The 22,785-nt window shown below is 40.8% G+C and overlaps 1 protein-coding gene across 1 annotated transcript; it reads right to left on the reverse strand.

The window, feature by feature from the left end:
• Positions 1–435: 435 nt before the first annotated feature.
• LOC124510316 (Golgi phosphoprotein 3-like) lies at positions 436–9,542 on the reverse strand. The gene is made up of 2 exons (XM_047077179.1): positions 9,459–9,542; positions 436–765 (listed from the first exon to the last, which is right to left on the reverse strand). Exons 1-2 carry the CDS (start codon positions 9,540–9,542, stop codon positions 436–438), a joined length of 414 nt encoding a protein of 137 aa, XP_046933135.1.
• Between the last annotated feature and the right edge of the window lie 13,243 nt (positions 9,543–22,785).

A 22,785-nucleotide genomic window follows, 5' to 3' on the forward strand; every position in this document is an offset into this window, starting at 1 on the left:
AAGCGTCTGACTTTGTGTGTGTGTGGTTTCTCCCTCAGGGTTTGAGAAGTACAGAAGAATTTGTACTTGTGGAGAGTTTGCAACTGACGAGATGCTAATGAAGTGCATGTGGACCTGGAGGTAGTTTGAAATAAACATAATAGAAACCCAAACCTGTGACTGTTGAGAAGGGCAACTCTCTGGAACTCAAGAAAGAACAAAATGCCAATGACAGTAAGACTTTTCTCTAAACTTAAAGGTCCCTCATACCAGCAGTTTCTTGCATTCACACACACACACACACACACACACACACACACACACAGAAAAGCTACCTATTATTATATAAAACAAAAGCCAATTATAGTGTAGGAAAGTACAAACTATAAAAAATCAGAAGTCAATAGAATTGAAGCAACTGGCTTACCTGAAAGAAGAACACCTCATTCTGAGCAGTTACTTGGTGAACACTGCCACCACCGCCCACAGGACCTCGTTGGTGTTGGCCTTCAGACACTCCACTTCCGGATCTAAGTCGAGGAGCTGCCGTACTCTCTTGGTGGCTAAATCATACTGCTCGTCCAGAAGGGGAGCGAAAGCATTCTCCAGGACGTCCGAGGCGTGGGCTAGGTAAATGAGGGCCAGCAAGCGTTTGTCCATGCGGTGAGGGTCATTCACCCATTTGTCAAGAACAGCTTCCTGTACCTTCTTGATGAGGCGCTGCTTGATATTGTGGTTGGTGAGGGGATGTGTCATCACGTCAAAAAGTAGAAAGTTCTGGGGCTCCTGGGTGGCTCAGTTGATTGAGTGTCTAACACTTAATTTTGACTCAGGTCATGATCTCATGGTTTCGTGGGTACAAGCCCCACGATGCGCTCTGAGCTGACTACTCTGGAGTCTGCTTGAGATCCTCTCTCTCTCTCTCTCTGCACCCCTCTTTCCCCCTGCACACGCTCTCTTTGTCGCTCTCAAAATAAATAAAGTTTAAAAAATGTGGGAAGTTTTGGGGGCATCTGGGTGGCCCAGTTAGTTAAATGTCCAACTCTTGATTTCGGCTCAGGTCATGATCTCTGGTTTGTGAGTTCAAGCCCCGCGACGGGCTCTGTGCTGACAGTGTGGAGCCCGTTTGGGATCCTCTTTCTCTACCCCTCCCCGACTCACTCAGTATCTCTCTCTCTCAAAAAAAAAAAAAAGGCAGAAAGTTTCTACTTGTTTCTCTGTTTCTCTGTTTTCAATATGCCCTTTTACACCAGGTATTTAATCATTCTTGCATATTGCTTAACTGGTGATACAATTCTAAGAGATTCCACATCTCACCTAAACAAAAGTTTTTGAAAATTAGAGAATTTCAGCCTTATTTTTTTCCACTCTTAATATGAATAGCAAAATGTGTTCATGGTAGCTGGTGTGTTTCTAGAGAAGTAGAATACAGAAAGTATTTTATGTTTGTCTGTTTTCCTCGAATCTGAACTTCTTATGGGACAGGAATCATATTTTATTGATCTCTGTAGCCCCAAGCACCAGGTATATTTCCTGAAACTTAGTACTTGCTCAGTAAGTATCTGTAAAAGAGAATGAATAAACTATTCCAACACACAGAATAGATGCCTAATAGTTTTAGTATGAGGTAGAAATGAGCGAAATTCTGGCACATTTCAGTTGGCATGAAGGTATCAATTAAATAGCCAAAGGATAAATGAGAGAGGTTTAATTTTTTAAATAAACTTTTTAAAAGAATATTTTTTGATTTACAGAGAAGTTATGAAGATAGTAGAGCGTTGCCATGTGCCCCACACCCAGTTTGTCCCACACCTCACTGGTTTTCCCATTAGTGTGGTACATTTATCATAATTAATGACCTAGTATTGGTACATTCCTCTTAACTAAAGTTCATACAGTATTCAGATTTCCTTAAGTTTTTGCCTAATACTCTTTTTCTGTTCCTGGATCCTGTCCAAGTTACCATATTCCATTTATTTATTATGTTTGCTTAGGCTCCTCCTGGCTTTGACAGTTCCTCCTTGTTTTGAGGACTTGGACAGTTTTGGGAAGTACTACTTAGGTACTTTGTAGATTGTTCCTCAATTGGGATTTGTCTGATGTTTTCCCCTTGATTAGACTGCAATTAAAGGTTTTTGGAAGGGGTACCACAAAAGTCAAGTACCATCCTCTTCTTATAATATCAAGGATGGACACTATGAACATGACTTATCACTGTTAGTGTTGACTTTGGTCCCTTGGCTGAGATATCTGTCAGTTTTCTCCATCATAAAGCCAAAGCCCCTGCCCCTTTTCATTCTGGACTCTTGAAAGGAAGACACTCGGTGCAGCACACATTTAAGGAGTAGTGATCTAGAGGTGCCTGGCTGGCTCAGTTGGTTAAGTGTCCGACTTCAGCTCTGGTCATGATCTCAGTGCGTGAGTTCAAGCCTCATGTCAGTCTCTGTGCTGACAGCTCAGAGCCTGGAGCCTGCTTCAGATTCTGGGTCTCCCTTACTCTCTGCCCCTCTCCTGCTTGTGCTCTGTCTCCTTCTCTCTCAAAAATAAATAAACATTAAAAAAAAAAATAAAAGGAGTGGTGAGCTATGCTGCACTTCTTTGAGGATAAGGTATTTACATAAATTATTTGAAATTGAAAGTTTTACTTTTCATTAAAGAATTGAATTTAGGGGTGCCTTGGTAGCTCAGTCAGTTGGGTGGTTAAGCATCTGACTTCAGCTCGGGTCATGGTCTCGTGGTTTGTGGGTTCAGGTCCCGTGTCTGGCTCTGTGCTAACAGTGCAGAGCCTGCTTGGGATTCTCTCTCTCCCTCTCTCTGCCTCTCCCCTCTTACAAGCTCTCTCTTTCCCTCAAAATAAATACGCATTAAAAAAAGAATTAATTGAGATTCACATTAAAGATGGCTGGTTGAATAAGTACTCTATTCCTGACAAAAATGCCATGATAATGAGAGCAGAGGGACTTTTATGGAGGCACAAACCTATGAGACTAGTAAAGAAAACAATAGCAGTAAAATTTTAGACACTGCAAAGTAAGTGGAAACGTGGTAGATGGATTAGCAATCCAAGAAAACGAATCCTAAACTGGCAGTGGGTAAAGCAGAGAGGTAACCCACATTACACTGCAGATCCCCAAGGCTCAGAAACTGGCACCAGACAGCTGTGGAAACATGGGTGGAGGAGCAGATAATGGTAGGGCTAAAAATAGAGAGATTGTTTGAAAGTCTTTTTAGAAAGTACCTCCAGATCCTCTCATCTATTCTGTGCAGCCAGCCTAGTAGAAGAGAACAAAACACAGGGTCTCTGGACTCAGGCACACAGACACAGTCGAAGGAGGCAGGGATCTCTGACTGAAAACAGGGGGATCAAGGAAAAGTTTATGTCCTAAAATTTGTGACATCTTAGCCTTCTCCTTCCTCTCAATTCCTGGAACTCTAGAAGCTAGGATTATACCTTCCAGCCAAGACATTAGGAGAGTCTTCTCTGGAAAATTCTACCAGCCCAACAGAAAAGAATGAAAAACACTGACAAGAGAATTTCCTCAAAGAAGTATAATGAAGCCCCCACTGCACCACCTCCCATCATGAACACACATAGTTTCCAAATAACTTTTTGGGCCTCTCTTTCTAAATATGAACAGACTGCCAGGGAGTGCATTCATTTGGTAAAACCCCTCTAATGTGAAACACAGAGCTCAACATAAAATATGAAAATAACAAAAAGATGTTTATAATTGCCCTAAAATAGAATACTCTTCAGTGACAGAAAAAGGAACGACCTGCTGATGCCTGCTGCAGTGAGAACGGTGTTCACACACAGCATGTGAGGTGAAAGAAAGCAGACACAGAAGAACATTTATTGTACTATTCTATTTGTATGAAGCATCTAGAAAAAGTAAATGTGTAGAGACAGCAGATTATTGGCTGATTGGGACGAGATGGGAATGGAGATGAATTGCAAATGGGAGCATGAGATTTTTTTGGGGTGTAGAAATGTTCTACAACTGGATTGTATGGGGCACCTGGGTGGCTCAGTCAGTTAAGCCTCCAACTTCAGCTCAGGTCGTGATCTCGCGGTTTGTGAGTTCGAGCCCCATGTCGGGCTCTGTGCTAACAGCTCAGAGACTGGAGCCTGCTTCAGATTCTGTGTCTCCCTCTCTCTGCCCCTCCCCCATTCATGCTTTGTCTCTCTCTCTCTCTCTCTGTCAAAAGTAAATAAGCATTAAAAAAAAGAAAAAATAATAAAACTGGATTGTAGTGATGGTTGAATGATTCAATGAATACTCCAAACGTCAGTGAATTAGACACTAAAAATGAGTGAATTTAATGACATAGGAATTATATCCTGGGTGGCACAGTTGGTTAAGCATCAGACTCTTGATTTTGGTTCAGGTCATGATCTCACAGTTCATGAATTCAAGTCCCATGTCAGGCTCTGTGTTGACAGTGTGGAGTCTGCTTAGGATTCTCTCTCCCTCTCTCTCTCTGCTCCTCCCCAGCTCTTTCTCTCAAAAATAAATAAACTTAAAAAAAAAAAGAATTATACCTGAATAAACTTGTTTAAAAAAAGAAACTCAGAGAAACAAACTATGGAGGGAGAAGAAAAATGAAAAAGGTCATGGCTATCCCCAGAGAAATAAGAGATGATATGTATCCATATACATGATGATAGTTTTAAAAAGGACATTCAGAGGATAACAACAACAACAACAACAACAACAAAAAACCTAGAAAAATAAAAAATTGGATGGCAGAAATGAAAAACTGAGAAAAGTGGAGGATATAAGGAATCCAAAATGTAGAGCAAAATGGTGAATAACTGGACAATAAGAAAGAAAACATAAGAAATTAGATGGTTGATTCAGGAGGCCTAACAGCTGAATGATAGGAGCTCCAGAAAGAGAGGGCTAAAAAGAATGGTGGGGGAAAGTATTGGTAAAATAACATAAACAAATTTTCCAGAGCTCAAGAACATGAGCTTCTTCTCAGAAAGGCCCTTTGGGTATCCAGCCCAATGAATAAAAGACAAAAAACAAAAGCAAACAAAAACCTCAACAAACAATTTTAAAAAACAACAAAAGACTCATTATTGTGAAGTTTCAAACACTGGAGATAAACAGAGGATAGTAAAAGCTTCTGGAAGGGGAGGAGGACATGGGGGGCGCAGATAATGGTGAGACAGATAATGAATAGAAGATTATGAATCAGAACGGCATCAAACATCTCAAATGGGAGGTGGAAAATAATGGAGCTAGACCTTCAAATTTATTTTTAAGTTATTTTTTAGCCAAGTGTTCCATATTTAGTCAAACTTTCCATCAAGTGAAAGAGTAGAAAAGAGACAATCTTCAAAAAAATTTTTAAAATATTTATTTTTTTTTAATTTTTTTTTCAACGTTTATTTATTTTTGGGACAGAGAGAGACAGAGCATGAACGGGGGAGGGGCAGAGAGAGGGAGACACAGAATCAGAAACAGGCTCCAGGCTCTGAGCCATCAGCCCAGAGCCTGACGCGGGGCTCGAACTCACGGACCATGAGATCGTGACCTGGCTGAAGTCGGACGCTTAACCGACTGCGCCACCCAGGCGCCCCAAAATATTTATTTATTTTTTGAGAGAAAGAGAGAAGGGGACAGTGTGAGCAGGGGAGGTGCAGAGAGAGGGAGACACAGAATCCAAAGCAGGCTCCAGGCTCTGAGCTGTCAGCACAGAGCCTGATGCGGGGCTCGAATTCAGGCACTGAGATAATGACCTGAGCCAAAGTTGGCCACTTACCTGACTGAGCCACCCAGGTGCCCCAAAAAGAGACAATTTAGACATGGAGAGGCTCAAAAAAATGTACTTTCCAGACATCTTTCCTAGGAAGCTATTTGAGGATGTGCTTGAGTGTGGATGAATGCTTGCACGTACACACACACACACACACACACGCACACACTAAATTGAGCCCAAAAAGGGCTCAATTTAGGAAAAAGATATTGGGATATTGAGATACATGGGATTGAGGAGACAGAAGATCCAACGGAGACAAAGAGAATTCCCAGAGTGACAGCAAATGGAGTCCCAACAAAACAGGAGTGAAGCACCCGCAGTGAAACCTTGCAGACTGGAAAGCAGGGGGAGGGAGGCACTAGGAGGATTCTCTGGGACAGGAGCCAGGGGATGCGGGAGGCATGAGGGCCAGGATATAATTCTTCAATCACTGAACATAATTTGTATAAAGTGCAATTTACAGCTATTTTATAGAGCTGTTGAGGATGTGGGAATGTTTAATCAGTTGTTCAAAGAAAATGAAGAAAATATTAAAAAAACTTTTTTTTAACATTTATTCATTTTTGAGATTGAGAGAGGCAGAGCATGAGCAGGGGAGGGGCAGAGAGAGAGACACAGAATCTGAAGCAGGCTCCAGGCTCCAAGCTGTCAGCACAGAACCTGACGTGGGGCTTGAACTCACAGACCATGAGATCATGACCTGAGCTAAAGTCGGACGCCCAACCAACTGAGCCACCCAGGTGACCCAGAAAATATTTAAAAATGAGGCAATTATTGGGGAGCCTGGGTAACTCAGTTAAGCATCTGACTCTTGGTTTTGGTTCAGGTCATGATCTCACAGTCACTGAGCTCGAGCTGCACATTTGGCTCTATGCCAATAGTTCAGGGCCTGCTTAGGATTCTCTCTCTCTCCTTCTCTCTGCCCCTCCCGTGCTCATGCTCTCTCTCTCAAAATAAATAAATTTTTAAAAAATTTAAAAAAATAAGGAAGCAAAATCAGAGAAAATAGCTAAAAAATTGGAACTGTTAGCTTGGTGGATGATGGGGTAGGAGGGTTGAAGAGAAGGGACTGCTCTTTTATAAAAATCACTTTTAGTAATAATTGATGTTTTATACTATTCAAATGTAGCATGCTGATAAAAATAAGTGGATTTAATTATAATTATAGTTATTTTATTAAAAGCAAAAAATGTAGGGGCACCTGGGTGGCTCAGTCGGTTAAGCGGCCAACTTTGGCTCAGGTCACGATCTCACAGTTCGTGGGTTTGAGCCCTGCGTCAGGCTCTGGGCTAAGAGCTCAGAGCCTGGAGCCTGCTTTGGATTCTGTGTCTCCCTCTCTCTGCCCCTCCCCCACTTGTGCTCTGTCTCTCTCTCCTCTGTCTCTCAAAAATAAATAAACATTAAAAAAAAGCAAAAAATGTATATTTGAAATTATTCAATATCAAAAATAGGAAACTTCAAATTGTAGTATCAATACTCAATTTAATATGCATAAAATTGTATTTAATCATATGAATTAATACCAAAAAGAAGATTTGATTTGGAAAAGCCATTTTGCACTTTATGATTTGCTTTGTAGAATTGGAGTTTTAAAATTGTGATAATTAATTCATGAAGGGTTGAGGATTTGATTCCTACTTTCTGAGGTTTATTAATATTTAAAAGTCTGTATCTGAAGCATAAAGAACTTTATCAAATTAAAGAGTGGTAAATCATTCCCCTTTGAAGAAAAACATTATAATCTGCATTCAAATTCCTTCCTTATCTTTTAAAAAGAGTAAAGACAGCACTGATTTTTAGGCCTCATGATATTTACTACCCCAGGAAGAGTTTGCAAATGGGAATTATAACCAAGTCATGAATGTAGTCCTGATTACTTTTTCTTCTGGATTAAACATATGTGTACACACCCATATTTAAACATTAAGAAATTGACAACAGTTATTTTACCCATCTGTAGTCTGAGCCCAATGATGGAACAGCCTTTCTCCCTTCTACCCTCCCTCCCTATTTCCCTCTTTTCCTTCTTTCCTCTTTCTAGAAGCATTTACTTTGTTCCCAGTACTAGCTGAATGTTGAGAACACAAAAAAATAGTAAAATAAACTCTTTTCTACAGGGAAATTACAATCTGGTGCCACTTTCCACAACTAGCCATAAAGCAAGGTGTAAGGGAAAGAACAAAGTATTATGAGAACAGAGAGGAATCAGAATTTGCAGGGTGTCTGGGGACAGAATGTAAAGGGAAAAACTCTCCAAAGAGGATACTTTCTTGCTTTGACTTGGAGAGTCAGACAAGCTAAGGGAGAGAGGTGATGCCCTCTGCAGAGGGCGCAGCAGGCATAAAGCATCCAAGGGCACAGAAGGAAACAGTGAAAGGTACAGAGTACCCAGTATCTCTGCCTCCCAAGGTGATTAACTTCTGGTCCATTTTTGCCCTGAACACTCATTCCCTCAAAGTCACCTGCACACACTGGGAAGAGAATAAGAAGCCCGAGGCTGTTGAGTTAGAACTGGACACGCCAGGGTGGAGGGCAGGGAGGGCTCTATAGAACTGGGAATGGCTGTTTCATTCCTGGCACGAAGGAGAATGCATTGTAAGCACATTTGAATAAAGGAGTGCTCTATGAATAGTACTAAATTTGAAATTCTTGAACAAAAGGATTTTCTTCAAGTTCCAGATTATTCAGGTTCAGGTGAGAAATGACTTGACAATTTATATTTGGAAATTGGACATGAGATGTTCTTTCATTTAACAATTATTTACTGGGTGCCTGCTGTGGCTGCTGTCAGTGTTCAAGACACTGGGAAAAAAAGGGTCTTAACGTTTGTGACACATATTCAGGGGCTTCTTTATATTTATAGTTCATCTTTCTAGATTAAAAAAAAATAATAATTGCCAGAAATCAACTTAAAAGTTCATCAAGATCGGGGCATCTGGGTGGCTCAGTTGGTTAAGCATCCAGCTCTCGATTTCATCTAAGGTCATGATCTAATGGTTTGTGAGATCAAACCCTGCATGGGGCTCTGCATTGACAGTGGGGCCAGCTTGGGATTCTCTCTCTCCCTCCTTTTGCCCTTCTCCGGCTCATGTGCATGCTCTCTCTCTCAAAATAAATAAGTAAACTTAAAAAAAAAATTCATCAAGGCCAATTTAAGGGATTTACCAAGAATATTGCAGATACTTAGATGCAAATGTGAGGAGGTGATTTTTAAAAAATTATTACAAGAGGGGTGCCTGGGTGGCTCAGTTGTAACTGTGCCCAACTCTTGGTTTCAGAGCAGGTCATGATCTCACAGTTTGTGAGTTTGAGCCCCGAGTCAGGCTCTGTGCTGACAGTGCAAAGCCTGCTTGGGATTCTCTCTCTGCCTGCCTCCTCTCTCTGTCAAAATAAATAAATAAACTTAAAAAAAATTTTAAATTTATTACAAGAAAATTTAGCATTGCCCCTAGTAATACAGAATTATGAAACTGAAAGCACTTATGTGGTGATCTAGTGCCACCGTGTGTCCCAATTACTCAATTACATGATTTAACAGTCAAGATTCTGTATTCTTTTCCTATTGCAGCTGTAACAAATCACCACACATTTGTGAAAAACAACAAATTACCACAAATTTGTCATAAATTTGTAATGTATCTCAGTGGGCTAAAACCAAGGTGTCAGCAGGGCTGTGTGTCTTCAAAGCCCTACAGAAGTCTCTGTTTTACCTTTTCCACATTCTGGAGGCTGCCTGGATTCCCTCGCTGGTGGCTCCATTCCAGAACCAACAATGGCCAGTTGAGTCTTCTCATGGTAAATCTCTCTGACACTGCCTCTCCTCTTTCACTTTTAAGGACCCTTGTAATTACATAGGGCCCACCTGGATAATCCAGGATAATCTCACCATCTCAAAATCAGTTGATTAGGAAACTTCTATCTGCAATTTTACTTCTCCCTTGCCATGGAACATATATTCACAGGTTTTGGGGATTAGGATGAAAATATCTTTGGGAGGGGGGCATTATTCTGTATACCACAGAATCGATTAGGGTTTATTTGGGGGGGATATGCTACTTTTTATGTTTCAAATGATAAAGACATTAAACTGTTTCTCTGTCCTTATTTGTAACTTGGAATTGATAAACAGGAAACACATATCTTTTGCCAATGTCTGTAAAATTAGCCACTGTGAGAAGTGAAATGATTCATTTTCAGAAATACCAAATCAAAGCTGTGCTGTCTAGTTAACAATAGGTTTACAACCTATCGGGAATATGTATGAGCCCCCCCCCCCCCCACACACACACACCACAATGGAGTCTCAAACCCTTAGACACTTCACTTCCTGGTTCTTCCCCTCTCCGTTTTTGGGCTTATTTTCACAGGCTTTGCAGTGAGCATGTGCCAAAGAACTGAAGTCTCTGTATCACGTCAAGGAATGTACATTTGTTCCAATCAGACTACTCCTTGCCTTGCATGGGCATAGGCAACATGGGGTAAGGCTGTAACCTCTGTAGTGCTCAGCCAATGAGGAACCAGGGGAGGGACTTGCATGCTAGGAGATAAATTGTCTGCTGTAACTGCCCCAAGTGTGCCTGTCCACCAGACACCTGCTTTTGCAACACTGTTGATTAAAGCCTTGCTCTACTGTGCTCGGAGTCCCCACGTCCCTCCTTTGATTGGGGCAGTGGGCTTATTTCTCACAGCCATGCACTTAGAAATCCTTCCAGTGAATTTTTACTTATGCTTTACTAATCTTAGCTAGAAAAACCCAAACTAAACATTAAAATATTGTTAAATTCATCTTAAAATTATTTTGACTTGGGGAGCCTGGGTGGCTCAGTTGGTTGAGTGTCTGACTCTTGATTTCAGCTGAGGTCTTGATCTCAGGGTTTGTGGGTTCATGCCCTGCGTCAGGCTCTGTGCTGACAGTGCATGGAGCCTGCTTGGGATCCACTGTCTCCCTCTCTCTCTGCCCCTCCCTCCCCTGTTCTCTTTCTCTCTCTCTCAAAATAAATAAATAAACTTAAAAAAATAATAAAATTATTTTGACTTGGCAAAGGCAGGTGTAAGCCCAAATACTGCTTGATCATATACAAAATATACAAGTAGAGGGTCTTTTTTGTTTGTTTACAGGGCAAATGGCTTTGTTCACAAACCAGTCAGAATTAAGTTCACAAAAACTCATAATTGGAAAATTTTGAAGGGATTTAAAGAGAAGAAGAAGGGAACCGGTGGATTTTGTTTCTTTACATGTATCTACCTCCATTACTGTAGCAGATGAGCACCCCACTTTTGTACTGGTCATTTTCCAGCCAGGGGAAGAGAGACTATTCTGCACCCACCAGGATTTAATGGGCTGCTTTCTGAGTAGCGATGAGGTAAGGCAGGGTATGCTAATCAAGCCTCACAGGAAAATCAACAAGATAAAATACTTGTGATGTGGTTTGAAGTGTTGGGGTTTGGAGCTGACAGGTAAGAAAGAACTCTTGAGATGTCTTTGGTGCAAACAACGTGGTTTTATTAAAGCACAGGGACAGGGCAGGTGGGCAGAAAGAGCGGCACTAGGATTATGAGTGACTGATTAACTACCCAGGAGCTGGAGGAAGTAGAGATAAAGGCAAGTTTCCAAAAGGACTTTCATATGCTAAAGAAGACTCAGAATCCTGAAGGCATAGCTATTGTCAAGCTAAAGTTGTTTTTCCCTCTAGCAAAGCATTAACTTTTAAGATTGTCAGGAGTTCCTGGAAGAATGCCATACTCTGCCTATCTTAAGTGTTTGTCAATGGGCTGCGGGTTATAAGGAAATTTAATTTTATCTACACTTCTTTCTGCCTTTGTTTCCCACACCACTTAAGTTTTCTTTTCATTATTATTGTTATTCTTAGTTTTTATTTAAATTCCAGTTATTTAACAGTGTAATATTCGTTTTGGGTATACAAAATACTGATTCAACACTTCCATACATCACACGGTGCTCATCACAAATGCATTCCTTAATCCTCATCACCTTTTTAACCCACCCCCTCCCCTATCCCCTCCCCTCCCACCCCCACCTCGCCTCCGGTAACCATCAGTTCGTTCTCTATAGTTAAGAGTCTGTTTCTTGGTTTACCTCTCTTTTTCTGTCCCTTTCCTCATTGTTTCTTAAATTCCACTTGTGAGTGAAATCATGGTATTTGTCTTTCTCTGACTGATTTATTTCACTTAGCATAATACTCTCTATCTCCATTCATGTCAGTGCAGATGGCAAGATTTCATTCTTTTTTATGGCCACACCTTTGTCCATTCATCAGTCGATGGACACTTGGGCTGTTTCCATAATTTGTCTATTGTAGATAGTGGTGCTATAAGCATCAGGGTGCTTTGAATTAGTGTTTTGTATTCTTTGGGTAAATACATAGTAGTGCTGTGAGATGTAAGGGAGATGATTCATTTTCAGAAATACCAAATCAAAGCTGTGCTGTCTAGTTAACAATAGGTTTACAACCTATCGGGAATATGTATGAGCCCCCCCCCCCCCCACACACACACACCACAATGGAGTCTCAAACCCTTAGACACTTCACTTCCTGGTTCTTCCCCTCTCCGTTTTTGGGCTTATTTTCACAGGCTTTGCAGTGAGCATGTGCCAAAGAACTGAAGTCTCTGTATCACGTCAAGGAATGTACATTTGTTCCAATCAGACTACTCCTTGCCTTGCATGGGCATAGGCAACATGGGGTAAGGCTGTAACCTCTGTAGTGCTCAGCCAATGAGGAACCAGGGGAGGGACTTGCATGCTAGGAGATAAATTGCCTGCTGTAACTGCCCCAAGTGTGCCTGTCCACCAGACACCTGCTTTTGCAACACTGTTGATTAAAGCCTTGCTCTACTGTGCTTGGAGTCCCCATGTCCTTCGTTTGATTGGGGCAGTGGGCTTATTTCTCACAGTGCAATTGCTGGATCCTAGGGTGATTCTATTTTCAACTTTTTGAGGAATCTCTATACTGTTTTCCAGAGTGGCTGCACCAGTTTTCATTCCCACCAACAGTGCAGGAGGGTTGCCCTTTCTCCACATCCTCGCCAATACGTGTTGTTGTTTGTGTTGCTGATTTTTAAATGCTTGGGTTTTCAATAGTGCTTCCCCAGCCTTTTCTGGAATGTCACATATAGTGTACTATGGGAAGGGTACATCAATACTATGCAGGTAGGATGAGGAAGAATATAATAATTGCAGACTTCTTTTTCTGTTGTAAAATTGTTACCAGCTATTAGCAGGACTGACCTGCACATCTCTCCAGGGCCCATGTAAGGCTTCTGCCCAGCTTGAGGAAAGCTTCATGAAAACATTAAAGCATCTCCAACAGAATTTCCTTACAAAGCATTTCAGTAAATTAGCAGTCATTAAACTGCTGTGTAAGTCTCGGCGATAACCTGTTATAGTTTCCATTGTAGAGGTTTTATGTATCTTTTGTTAAATTTCCTCTTAAGTATTTTGTGAAGTAAAATGCTTCTTTAAAAATAGTAATGATTTAAAAAACATAATAATGGTTTTATTTCTTCCTTTGTGATATATACGACTTTTGTATCTTTTCCTTACCTTTTCACCATAGGTGGGACTTCCAGGATAGTGTTGAATGGAAATGGTCCAAGTGAACATCTTGTCCTTGTTCACTGTCCTGAGGGGAAAGTATTTAATATCTCACGGGCAGTATGGTATTAGCATCAGGTCCTTTCTAGATGCTTTTTTTTTTAAATGTTTATTTTATTTTATTTATTTATTAGGTTGTTATTAATGTTTATTTATTTTGGGGGGGTATGGGGAGGGAGAGAGGCAGACAGAGAGGAAGACCAAGGATCTGAAGCAGGCTCTGTGCTGACAGCAGAGAGCCCAATGTAGGGCTCAAACCCACAAACTGTGAGATCATGACCTGAAGTCAGACACTTAACTGACTGAGCCACCCAGGCTCCCCAGAGCTTTTTTTTTTTTTAATCATTTTAATTTTCATTTTATTAAAAAAAAATTTTTTTTAATGTTTACTTAGTTTTGAGAGAGAGACAGACAGAGTGCGAGTAGGGGAGGGGCAGAGAGAGAGGGAGACACAGAATCCGAAATAGGCTCCAGGCTCTGAGCTGTCAGCACAGAGCCCAATGCGGGGCTCAAACTCACAAACCAGAGATCGTGACCTGAGCCGAAGTCAGATGCTCAACCACTGAGCCACCCAGGTGCCCCCAGAGCCTTTAGTTTTAAAATTATGATGGCTATTGGATTTTATCAGAGGCACTTTTTTCACATTTATTGGTATGATCATATAATTTTTCTCCTTTGTTCTGTTAATGTGACAAATAACCTCAATTTTCAAAGATTAAGGTGAACTTGTACTCCTGGAATAAACCCACTTAACCATGATGTAGTTAGTGTTGCTGCTTTCAAGTAGCTAATATTTTGTGAAAGATTGTTGTATCGTTAGAGATGTTGGTCACAAATTTTCATGTAGTCTCTTGTCAAGGTTTTGACAGGGTTATACTGGCTTCATAACACGAGTTGGAAATAGTTTCCGTTTTCTAAAAATGTGTAAGATTAGTATTATTTCTTTCTTAAATGTTTGATAGAATTCCCAAGAGAAACCATCTGGACTTGCAGTTTTCTTTGTAGGAAGGCTTTTGATTAGCATTTCAACTTTAAAAATAGAGTTATTCAGATTTCGATTTCTTTTTGTATCATTTTGTAAGTTGTGTTTTTTTTAAGTTTATTTATTTTGAGAGAGCAAGAAAATGCAAGTGGGGGAGGGGCAGAGAAAGTGGGAAAGAGAATCCCAATCAGCTTCACACTGTCAGCGTGGAGCCCGATGCGGAGTTTGAACTCATGAACCGTGAGATCATGACCTGAGCTGAAGTCAGATGCTTAACCTACTGAGCCACCCAGGTGCCCCTGGATTATTTTACTTAGCATAATATTTTCAAGGTTCATCCATGTTGTACTATGTATCAAGGTCTCATTCTTTTTCATGATCAAATAATATTCTATTATATGTATATACTACATTCTGTTTATCCATTCATCTGTTGATGGACATTTGGGTTGTTTCCATCTTTTGGCTGCTATGAATATGCTCCAATGAATATTGTGTACAAGTATCTGAATCTCTGCTTTCAGTTCTTTTGGGTATATATATATAGGAATGGAATTGCTGGACTATATAATTCCATGTTTAACTTTTTGAGGAACTGTCAAACTCTTTTCCACGGTGGTTGCACCAGTTTTACATCCCCACCAACAATATATGAAGGTTCCAACTTCTCCAAAGCCTTGCCAACACTTATTTTCCTTAAAAAAAAAAAAAAAAAAGTAGCCATCTGAAGGGGTATGAAGTGCTCTCTCATTGTGGTTTTGATTGGCATTTCCCTAATGACTCATGATGTTGAGCATCTTTTCATGTGTTGGCTTCTTTTATTGACTAGTTGTATATCTTCTTTAAAGAATTCTTTATATATTCTAGATATTAATCCTTTATCAGATATATGATTCACAAATATTTTCTTGTGTTCATTGGGAGGTCTTTTTCACTCCCTTGATAATGTTCTTTGATGCAGTAGAGTTTTTAATTTTGATAAAGTACAATACAAAGTCTTTAGGGATAAATTTGAAGAGATTTGGCATCATATTGAGACCTCCTATCTATGAATAATAATATTCTCCATTTACTTAGGTTTTCTTCTATGGCCTATAATGTTTACCTTTTACCTTATAAAGATCTTTTATATTTACTATACAATGTTGAATGTATGTTTGAATGTTTATTGTCAGGTATTTTATACTTAGGTTTCTGTTGTGAATTTCTTTCTGTTGCATTTTCTAACTGTCTGCTGCTGGTGAACTGGAAAACTACCAATTTGTGAATGTCTAGTTGCTATCCAGTCCCTTTGTTGAACTCTGTTATTATTTGCCAGTTTTCATCATACTCGTTTTCACAGTCTATCATTTGGTAGACTAATACTACCCCAGAGCCTCAAATCCCTAGGAATGACAGAAAAGTCATATAAAGAATAAAATCCATAGCATGAAGAAATACCCACACTTTCTCTTTTTTCATGTGCACAATATGAGAGTATACTATATGCACTGTTAGTCATTTTATATTTTCTGCTCCCTCCTACTAGTGTTCAATATCAGTACACAGAGAGGACCTCTTCCTATTTAAGGGTGATGGTGTAAGGATGTACAATAACTTACTATGTCGTGCTGAGGAAACCTTTCCCCAATCTTTTACTATTACAGTGAAAATCCTTGTATGAAAGTCTTTGCACAAATATCTGCAGGATCAAAAATTCCTAGAAGTGAAAATCCTAAAACCTGGATCAAAGAGTATATTCATCTTCAATACTATAGCTACCATCAAACTGCCTTCATGAAAGCTGTACCAATACACATTCTCAACAACAGCATATCAGCATGCTGTTTTCTCACACTTTTAGCAACACAACATACGCTGTTTACAATTGTCTGAAAGAAATATGGAGAATTAGTATCTTTATTCTTTTTGTAGAAGATGCTGCTGACGTCCCACCAACTTTTCCTGCAGCTGTAGAGGATAGTTCCTAAACATTTCAACAGCACCCAACTTGTGTCTGGATCTCTCTGCTTCTCTTCCTGAATCGCTTTTAGGTGCCATAGGAATTTGCTTAGTTCAAGCAAGGGTAGGCTTTCCAGGGTGGCTGGTAAGTAATAGCATATCAGGCTCTCAGAGGCAACCTTCAACATATGGGGAATGGGAACCAGTGGATAAATGTGCAAGCTTCCTCTTCCCTCAGCAGGCAATTCTAAGCTATGTTCTTACTGATTCCTGAGGGGAACTGAGCGCCTGTTGACTATAGCAGTAATCTCATTGATCTGTTGTTAACTTTTCCACCTTCCTACCTTACTTTTACTACTTCTTCACATCCTGATTTCACCTCCAAGATAAACCACATGCACTCAAATCCCTTCAATACCTGCTTTGAGGAGGACTTAAACTAAAATAGATGACCAGGTTTGGTCCTAGAAAGTTGACCCTCAAGAATCGGACTACAGAATTTGTTCACTCCCTGGTCAGGGAGCAATGAGAATCTCATTGCTGGTTTAAGTGGGGGTTGTGGTAATCCATGGCATGCTGGGTTTACTAAGACTCTCATGTCTGATTGTTTAGGATGAGGTACAGGTAGAGGGTCTGGGCTAGGGAATAGTTACTGCTCTTGAAAGACATGGGGCAATGGTAATTATTAAGGACTGTGGAAGAGGCTGACTTTTCGTTAACTTTCCTGGAAGCCTCGGAGAATGGCACACTAGGTTGGCCAGCTGTCAACTCAGGGCATGCTAGAAGGCTCTCATGGCCAACTTTAATTAATCTGACCCTCATCTCTTGCAGCAGGAGGGCAGATTGTGCTGAATATTAGCCTCAGAATACAATCATAAAAATGTCAGAGCTCTAATGGATATCTAATGCACAGCCAGAGCAGGTGTCTCATCTTAAATTCAGAGCCCTGGAAGGGAAGAAATAGGATTGTGAAATCTGGATGGTTTTATTTAGGTGAATGCACTACACAGTCCAAACCCAATATTTCTCTGAATCTTCCAGACAGGCATGCTTCTTGGTAAACAGGCCACCTTTCTCTCCTGTGTTGTCTAATACTTTCCTTCCCTTGCTCCCTTCCTTCTTCTCAAACTTGATCCAATTGTAATCTATTTTGTTGTAAGGAGTGAATTGGGAATCCGACCTTTTCTTTTTGAACTAGCTATCCAGTTTTTCAGCACCATTTATTGAATATTTCATCTATCCCCACTGATATAAAATGCACCCTGACTGTATATTACATTCCAGTATGTACTTGGGTCTTGTGGGAGAGAATGCTAAGTATTCACCAAACCTTTTCCCTCCTCTTTCTGGGGACACAACAGGGTGGTCTCTCAGCTTCCAGTGCAGTTAGGAAATGATGGGCCTGATACCTAAAAGCCTTCAGCATGTGACCTTCTAACCTCCTTGCCTTCTGGTAGGTGGAATGGAGCTATCCTCCAGGAAAACTCAGGAAGCCACGTGTTCACAATGGCAGAGTTACAGATACAAGGGGCAGGAGTCCCAGATGCCTCGTTTGCATGAGAGCCTGCAAAGCAGAAACACTGGTTTTGGACTTTATGAAAATGAGGAATAACTTTCATTTTTTATGAGCCATTTGCTTTTTCTTTTTCCCTTAAACTAGATATCCTTACTTTAACTAACATAGATCTATTTCTGTTAGATCCTTTCTTTAACTAACATAGATCTATCCTGTTCCGTTCCATTGTCTGACTACCCATATGCTGGTATTACAGTTTTAATTAATATAATTTTATAATGTATTTTGGTACATAATAGGGCTAATCCCTTCATTAACTTTTATTTTACAGTTTTGGTTTCCCCTGCATGATCGTTTTTCCGTATGAACTTTAGAATTAGCCTCACTACTTAAAACAAGATCTCCTTCATATGCTTATTGAAACTGCATTATATGTAGCTTGATATATACATTGATAAAACATTGACATCTTTATAACATTGAATATTCCTCTACAAACACATATCTTTCCATAGATATTTACACCTTCATTTATATTCTTCCATAACTTCATAAAGCTTTTTTTTGTATAGGTGGTGATTTTTCATTTATTCATAGGTTTTTTTTTTTTTTTGAGTGAAGTGATGCTATTGTAAGTAAGATCTTTTCTTCTGTTATATTTTATAATTGTTGTTGCTTATATAGGAAGCCTACTGGAGGCTGTGTTGCCCATCTTAGCGTGATGTCAAATAAAAATCAAACACCAGCCTGACAGCCAAGAAAAGCACTTAAAAGCAAAATAAATCTTAAAAATTTTTTGTAGATGTCTCTACTGCACAGCAGAAAAACAGACTGTATAAACAGAAGGTATGTGGTTGTGGGTTGATTCAGAATGGTCATAGAATGTCCTCCTTTTTGACTGAAGTTCCAAAGAGCTATTGCATTTATAAACTTTCCATACTCTTCAACAGACACGCATTGTCATGTTGCAGTTTGAGGAGGCCCAATAGACATAACTGTTCTCCAATAAGTTTCTAAACAACTTAGAAATATGCATAGGCATTCAGGCAGATGGAGACAAAAATGTCATCATTACTAGTAAAACTGATATTAGACAACATGGCTTAAGTCTGGGGCAACAACTGGATGGCACCCCAGACAAATTTTGCCGCCCATGGGCACGACTGCACAATGTAAGCTCTCTCCCAGGGCCTGTTCTTACAAACTATGGAATGAAGGACAAAGCAGAACATATACAGACTTCCAATAGAAGGCATTCGAGAATTCCCTTCTTTCACTCTTCCTTCCCTGGGGAGGAATGAGTAAAAGGGCACAGCAAGGTCAGGACTCTAATGGAAGGTGCCTCCTATAGAAGGAAAATCAGAAGTGAGGAAAAGTGTTTCTCCACCAACACTCAGCAAAGCTATAATCTTTTTAGGGACCCAAAGTTCACATCCACAGTTTTTGATGGTACTGTCCAATATAGGATTTTAATTTTAGGCCGAATTCAAACTATATGTAATAAATTTTTTTTTTAATTTATTTTTGAGAAAGAGAGAGAGAGAGAGCATGCACGCGTGCTCTTGCACGTGAGCAGGGAGGGGCAGGGAGAGAATGGCAAAGAGGATCTGAAGCAGGCTCTGCGCTGACAGCAGAGAGCCTGATGTGGGGCTCAAACCCACGAACTGTGAGATCATGACCTGAGCCAAAATCAAGAGTTGGACGCTTAACTCAAAGTATACTATAAACTCATAGACTGTCAGAAAAATACTCAAGGATGTGCAATAGTCAGTGGAAAAAGTGAATCAGCATAGAGGCATAGAGAAGGTAGAGAACATGATAGGTAGCAAATAGTTACGGTGATTTAAACCGAAAAAAAAAAAAATAAGAACTTTTAAGACCCATAACAAAAGAGCCTGCCATACTTCTTCTTTTTTTAAATGTTTATTTATTTATTTTGAGAGAAAGAGAGAGTGTGTGCAGGGGGAGGGGCAGAGAGAAAAGGAAAGAATCCCAAGCAGGCTCTGGGCTGTCAACAGAGTCCCATGTGGGGCTCGATCCCGTGAACCACAAGATCATGGCCTGAGCTGAAATGAGGAGTCAGTCACTTAACCAACTGAGTCACCCAGGTGCCCAAAGGCTGCCATACTTCTAATTTAAGGAATATAATGAACCCATGAAATATTGTGCTGATTTAAAAACTATTTAGTTGAGAGTCAGCAGAACTGCAAGATTGTGGCCCACATTCTCTTGGCGAGCTGCTGATCTAATCTCAGACAACCTTGGACTCCACTAGGATAGTTAGTTGCTAGGGAATGAAACAAGTTTCCAAGCATGCCAAAATTTTGTATAGAAAACGGATCATTCTAGTTCTTAATCATGTTTTGAGATTTGTTTATTGGCATCTTACACTCTGAGTGATGCGTTCATTTTTCTATGAAAACCAAAGAACCTATAAATTTAAAATAAATTGTTGCTTTAGAAAAAAAATAAAGAGTTGGATGCTTAACAGACCGAGCCACCCAGGAGCCCCAAACTACATGTATTTTCACATTACATTAACATGAGCACTGTGGAACATGCTTCTAATCAGGTGTTTTGTTTTGTTTTTTAAATTTTTTTTAACGTTTACTTATTTTTGAGAGACAGAGCATGAGGAGGAGAGGGAGACACAGAAGCCGAAGCAGGCTCCAGGCTCCAAGCTGTCAGCACAGAGCCAGACATGGGGCTTGAACTCACAAATTGTGAGATGACTTGAACTCACAAATTGTGAGATGATGACCTGAGCCGAAGTCGGTCGCTTAACCGACTGAGCCAACCTGGCACCCCTACTTCTAATCAGGTTTTATCTCTAAGAGAACAGAGTGCAGAAGAGCTGGAAAACTGACACGATTGCCTTTCTCTCATTTATAACACAGTTATTCTATGGATATGATCACTAGATTACAGGTATTATCTTTTAGTTCTTTTGGACTCATTTTTTTGACATACCTAATCCTTGGTAAATGTTCTTGTATTAGTAATGCCTGCATTTGTCCAATTTGCTGTCAAAAATAGCATGCTCAGAAGAGGATGTACAACATAGGGCACACAATGTTTATTACTGCCAACCTTCCAATGACCACTGATATTTTCTGTACTCATTAATTCATTAGACATTAAAAAAAATTCTTTTAATGTTTATTTATTATTTTGAGAGAGACTGAGCGCAAGTGGGGGAGAGACAGAGAGGAGACACAGAATCCGAAGCAGGCTCCAAGCTCTGAGCTGGCAGCACAGAGCCTGATGGAAGGGGGGCAGACTCAAACCTATGAGCCCCTAGATCATGACCTGAGCTGAAGCGGGACACTTAACTGACTGAGCCATTCAGGCACCCCTAAAGTTTATTTACTTTGAGAGAGCAAGAGAATGAGCAGGGGAGGAGGGGCAGAGAGAGGGAGAGAATCCCAAGTAGGCTCTGCACAGCACAGGCCCATCGTGGGGCTTGATCTCACAAACCTCGAGATCATGAGCCAAAATCAAGACTTAACCGACTAAGCCACCCAGCTGCCCCTCATTAAACATTTTTGAGGCCTTATGATGATCGAGACTATGGCAAGGCCTGGGACTACAAACATGTATGATATGACCTCAAGGAGCTCACAGTACATTGGGGAGGGCAGATGTAAACAGCTAACTAATGTGCAATCCTGGAGCCCCGTACAGAGTCCCTTAAGAACACAGGGATTCATGACTAACACAAGATTAGATTGCCAAGCTCATATAACTAGTAGCAGGCAGAGGTAGTATTTGAACTTGGACTGATTTTAAAGCCACCAATACCTCAGGGTCACTTTGTGATGACGGTGCCATTCAGTGCCTGTGCTGCTCCAGATGTGGCAATGCTGCAGAAGGTGGATGGTGCTGCCACGCCATTCTCAGGGCAGTTTCTGTTGAAACAGCTGACTTTCCAGTCTAGCTCCAACTCTGCCTCAAGGGAGACAATGAGGTATGTCCCTCCTTGAGCCGTCAGGGTCACGTCTGATGGGCTGCTACATAACCTTATGAGGCCAAGCGGACAGAGGCATTCCCTCTTCCTCTGAGGAGCCCACTTTCCTTAACGCTCGCCAGGCAGAGGCAGCTCTGTGGTAAGGCTGAGACCCAGAGGAGGGACGCGTGTGAGGGGTCTGGAAATAATAGTGAATTAGTTGGAGGTACTCACTCCACCCCCACCTCCCTGTCATGCTCCAGCGGATACATGAGGGACTTTTTTTGGTACCAGGTCACCTATACATCAGCAACATCAAAAATGATGACAATTCTTGGGGCAGCTGGGTGGCTCAGTGGGTTAAGCGTCCGACTTTGGCTCAGGTCATGATCTCACGGTTCATGAGTTCGAGCTCTGCATCAGGCTCTGTGCTGACAGCTTGGAGCCTGGAGCCTGCTTCGGATTCTGCGTCTCCCTCTCTCCCTGCCCCTCCCCTGCTCTCACTCTGTCTCTCTCTCTCTCTCAAAAATAAAGATTAAAAAAAATGATGAAAATTCTAGATTCTATGAAGGCAATTTTAGATTCTATGAAGGTAATTTTAAATTAGGGGGCAGGTAGCAACTTCCAAACAATGTCTACATCAGGGGTTTAGCATCACAAATTCTAGCTTTATCTACAAGCAGGCAGGAGGGAAAGTGTGAAGAGGAACAAAAGCTGGGGCAGGCTTTGACTTCTCTGACATGCATCGCCCCCACCCCTGCCCCCAATTGCATGAATACATGTTTTACAATTACGAATAAATAGATGCTTGCACCAATTTCAAGACAACACTTTTACACTATGAGTAACTCTGCTTAAAGCTGTTACTTCTTGGGGTACCTGGGTGGCTCAGTCGGTTGAGTGTCTGACTCAGTTTCAGCTCAGGTTGTGATCCCAGGGTTGTGAGATCAAGCCCTGGGTCAGGCTCTGTGCTGAGAATGTGAGAATGGAGACTGCTTGGGATTCTCTGTCTCCCTCTCTTGCATTCTCTCTCATTC

The sequence above is a fragment of the Lynx rufus genome, unplaced genomic scaffold, assembly GCF_022079265.1.
Source record: "Lynx rufus isolate CCGP_SWC_20201006 ecotype Redwood Valley unplaced genomic scaffold, mLynRuf1.p SCAF_1, whole genome shotgun sequence".
Classification (NCBI taxonomy): Eukaryota; Metazoa; Chordata; class Mammalia; order Carnivora; family Felidae; genus Lynx; species Lynx rufus.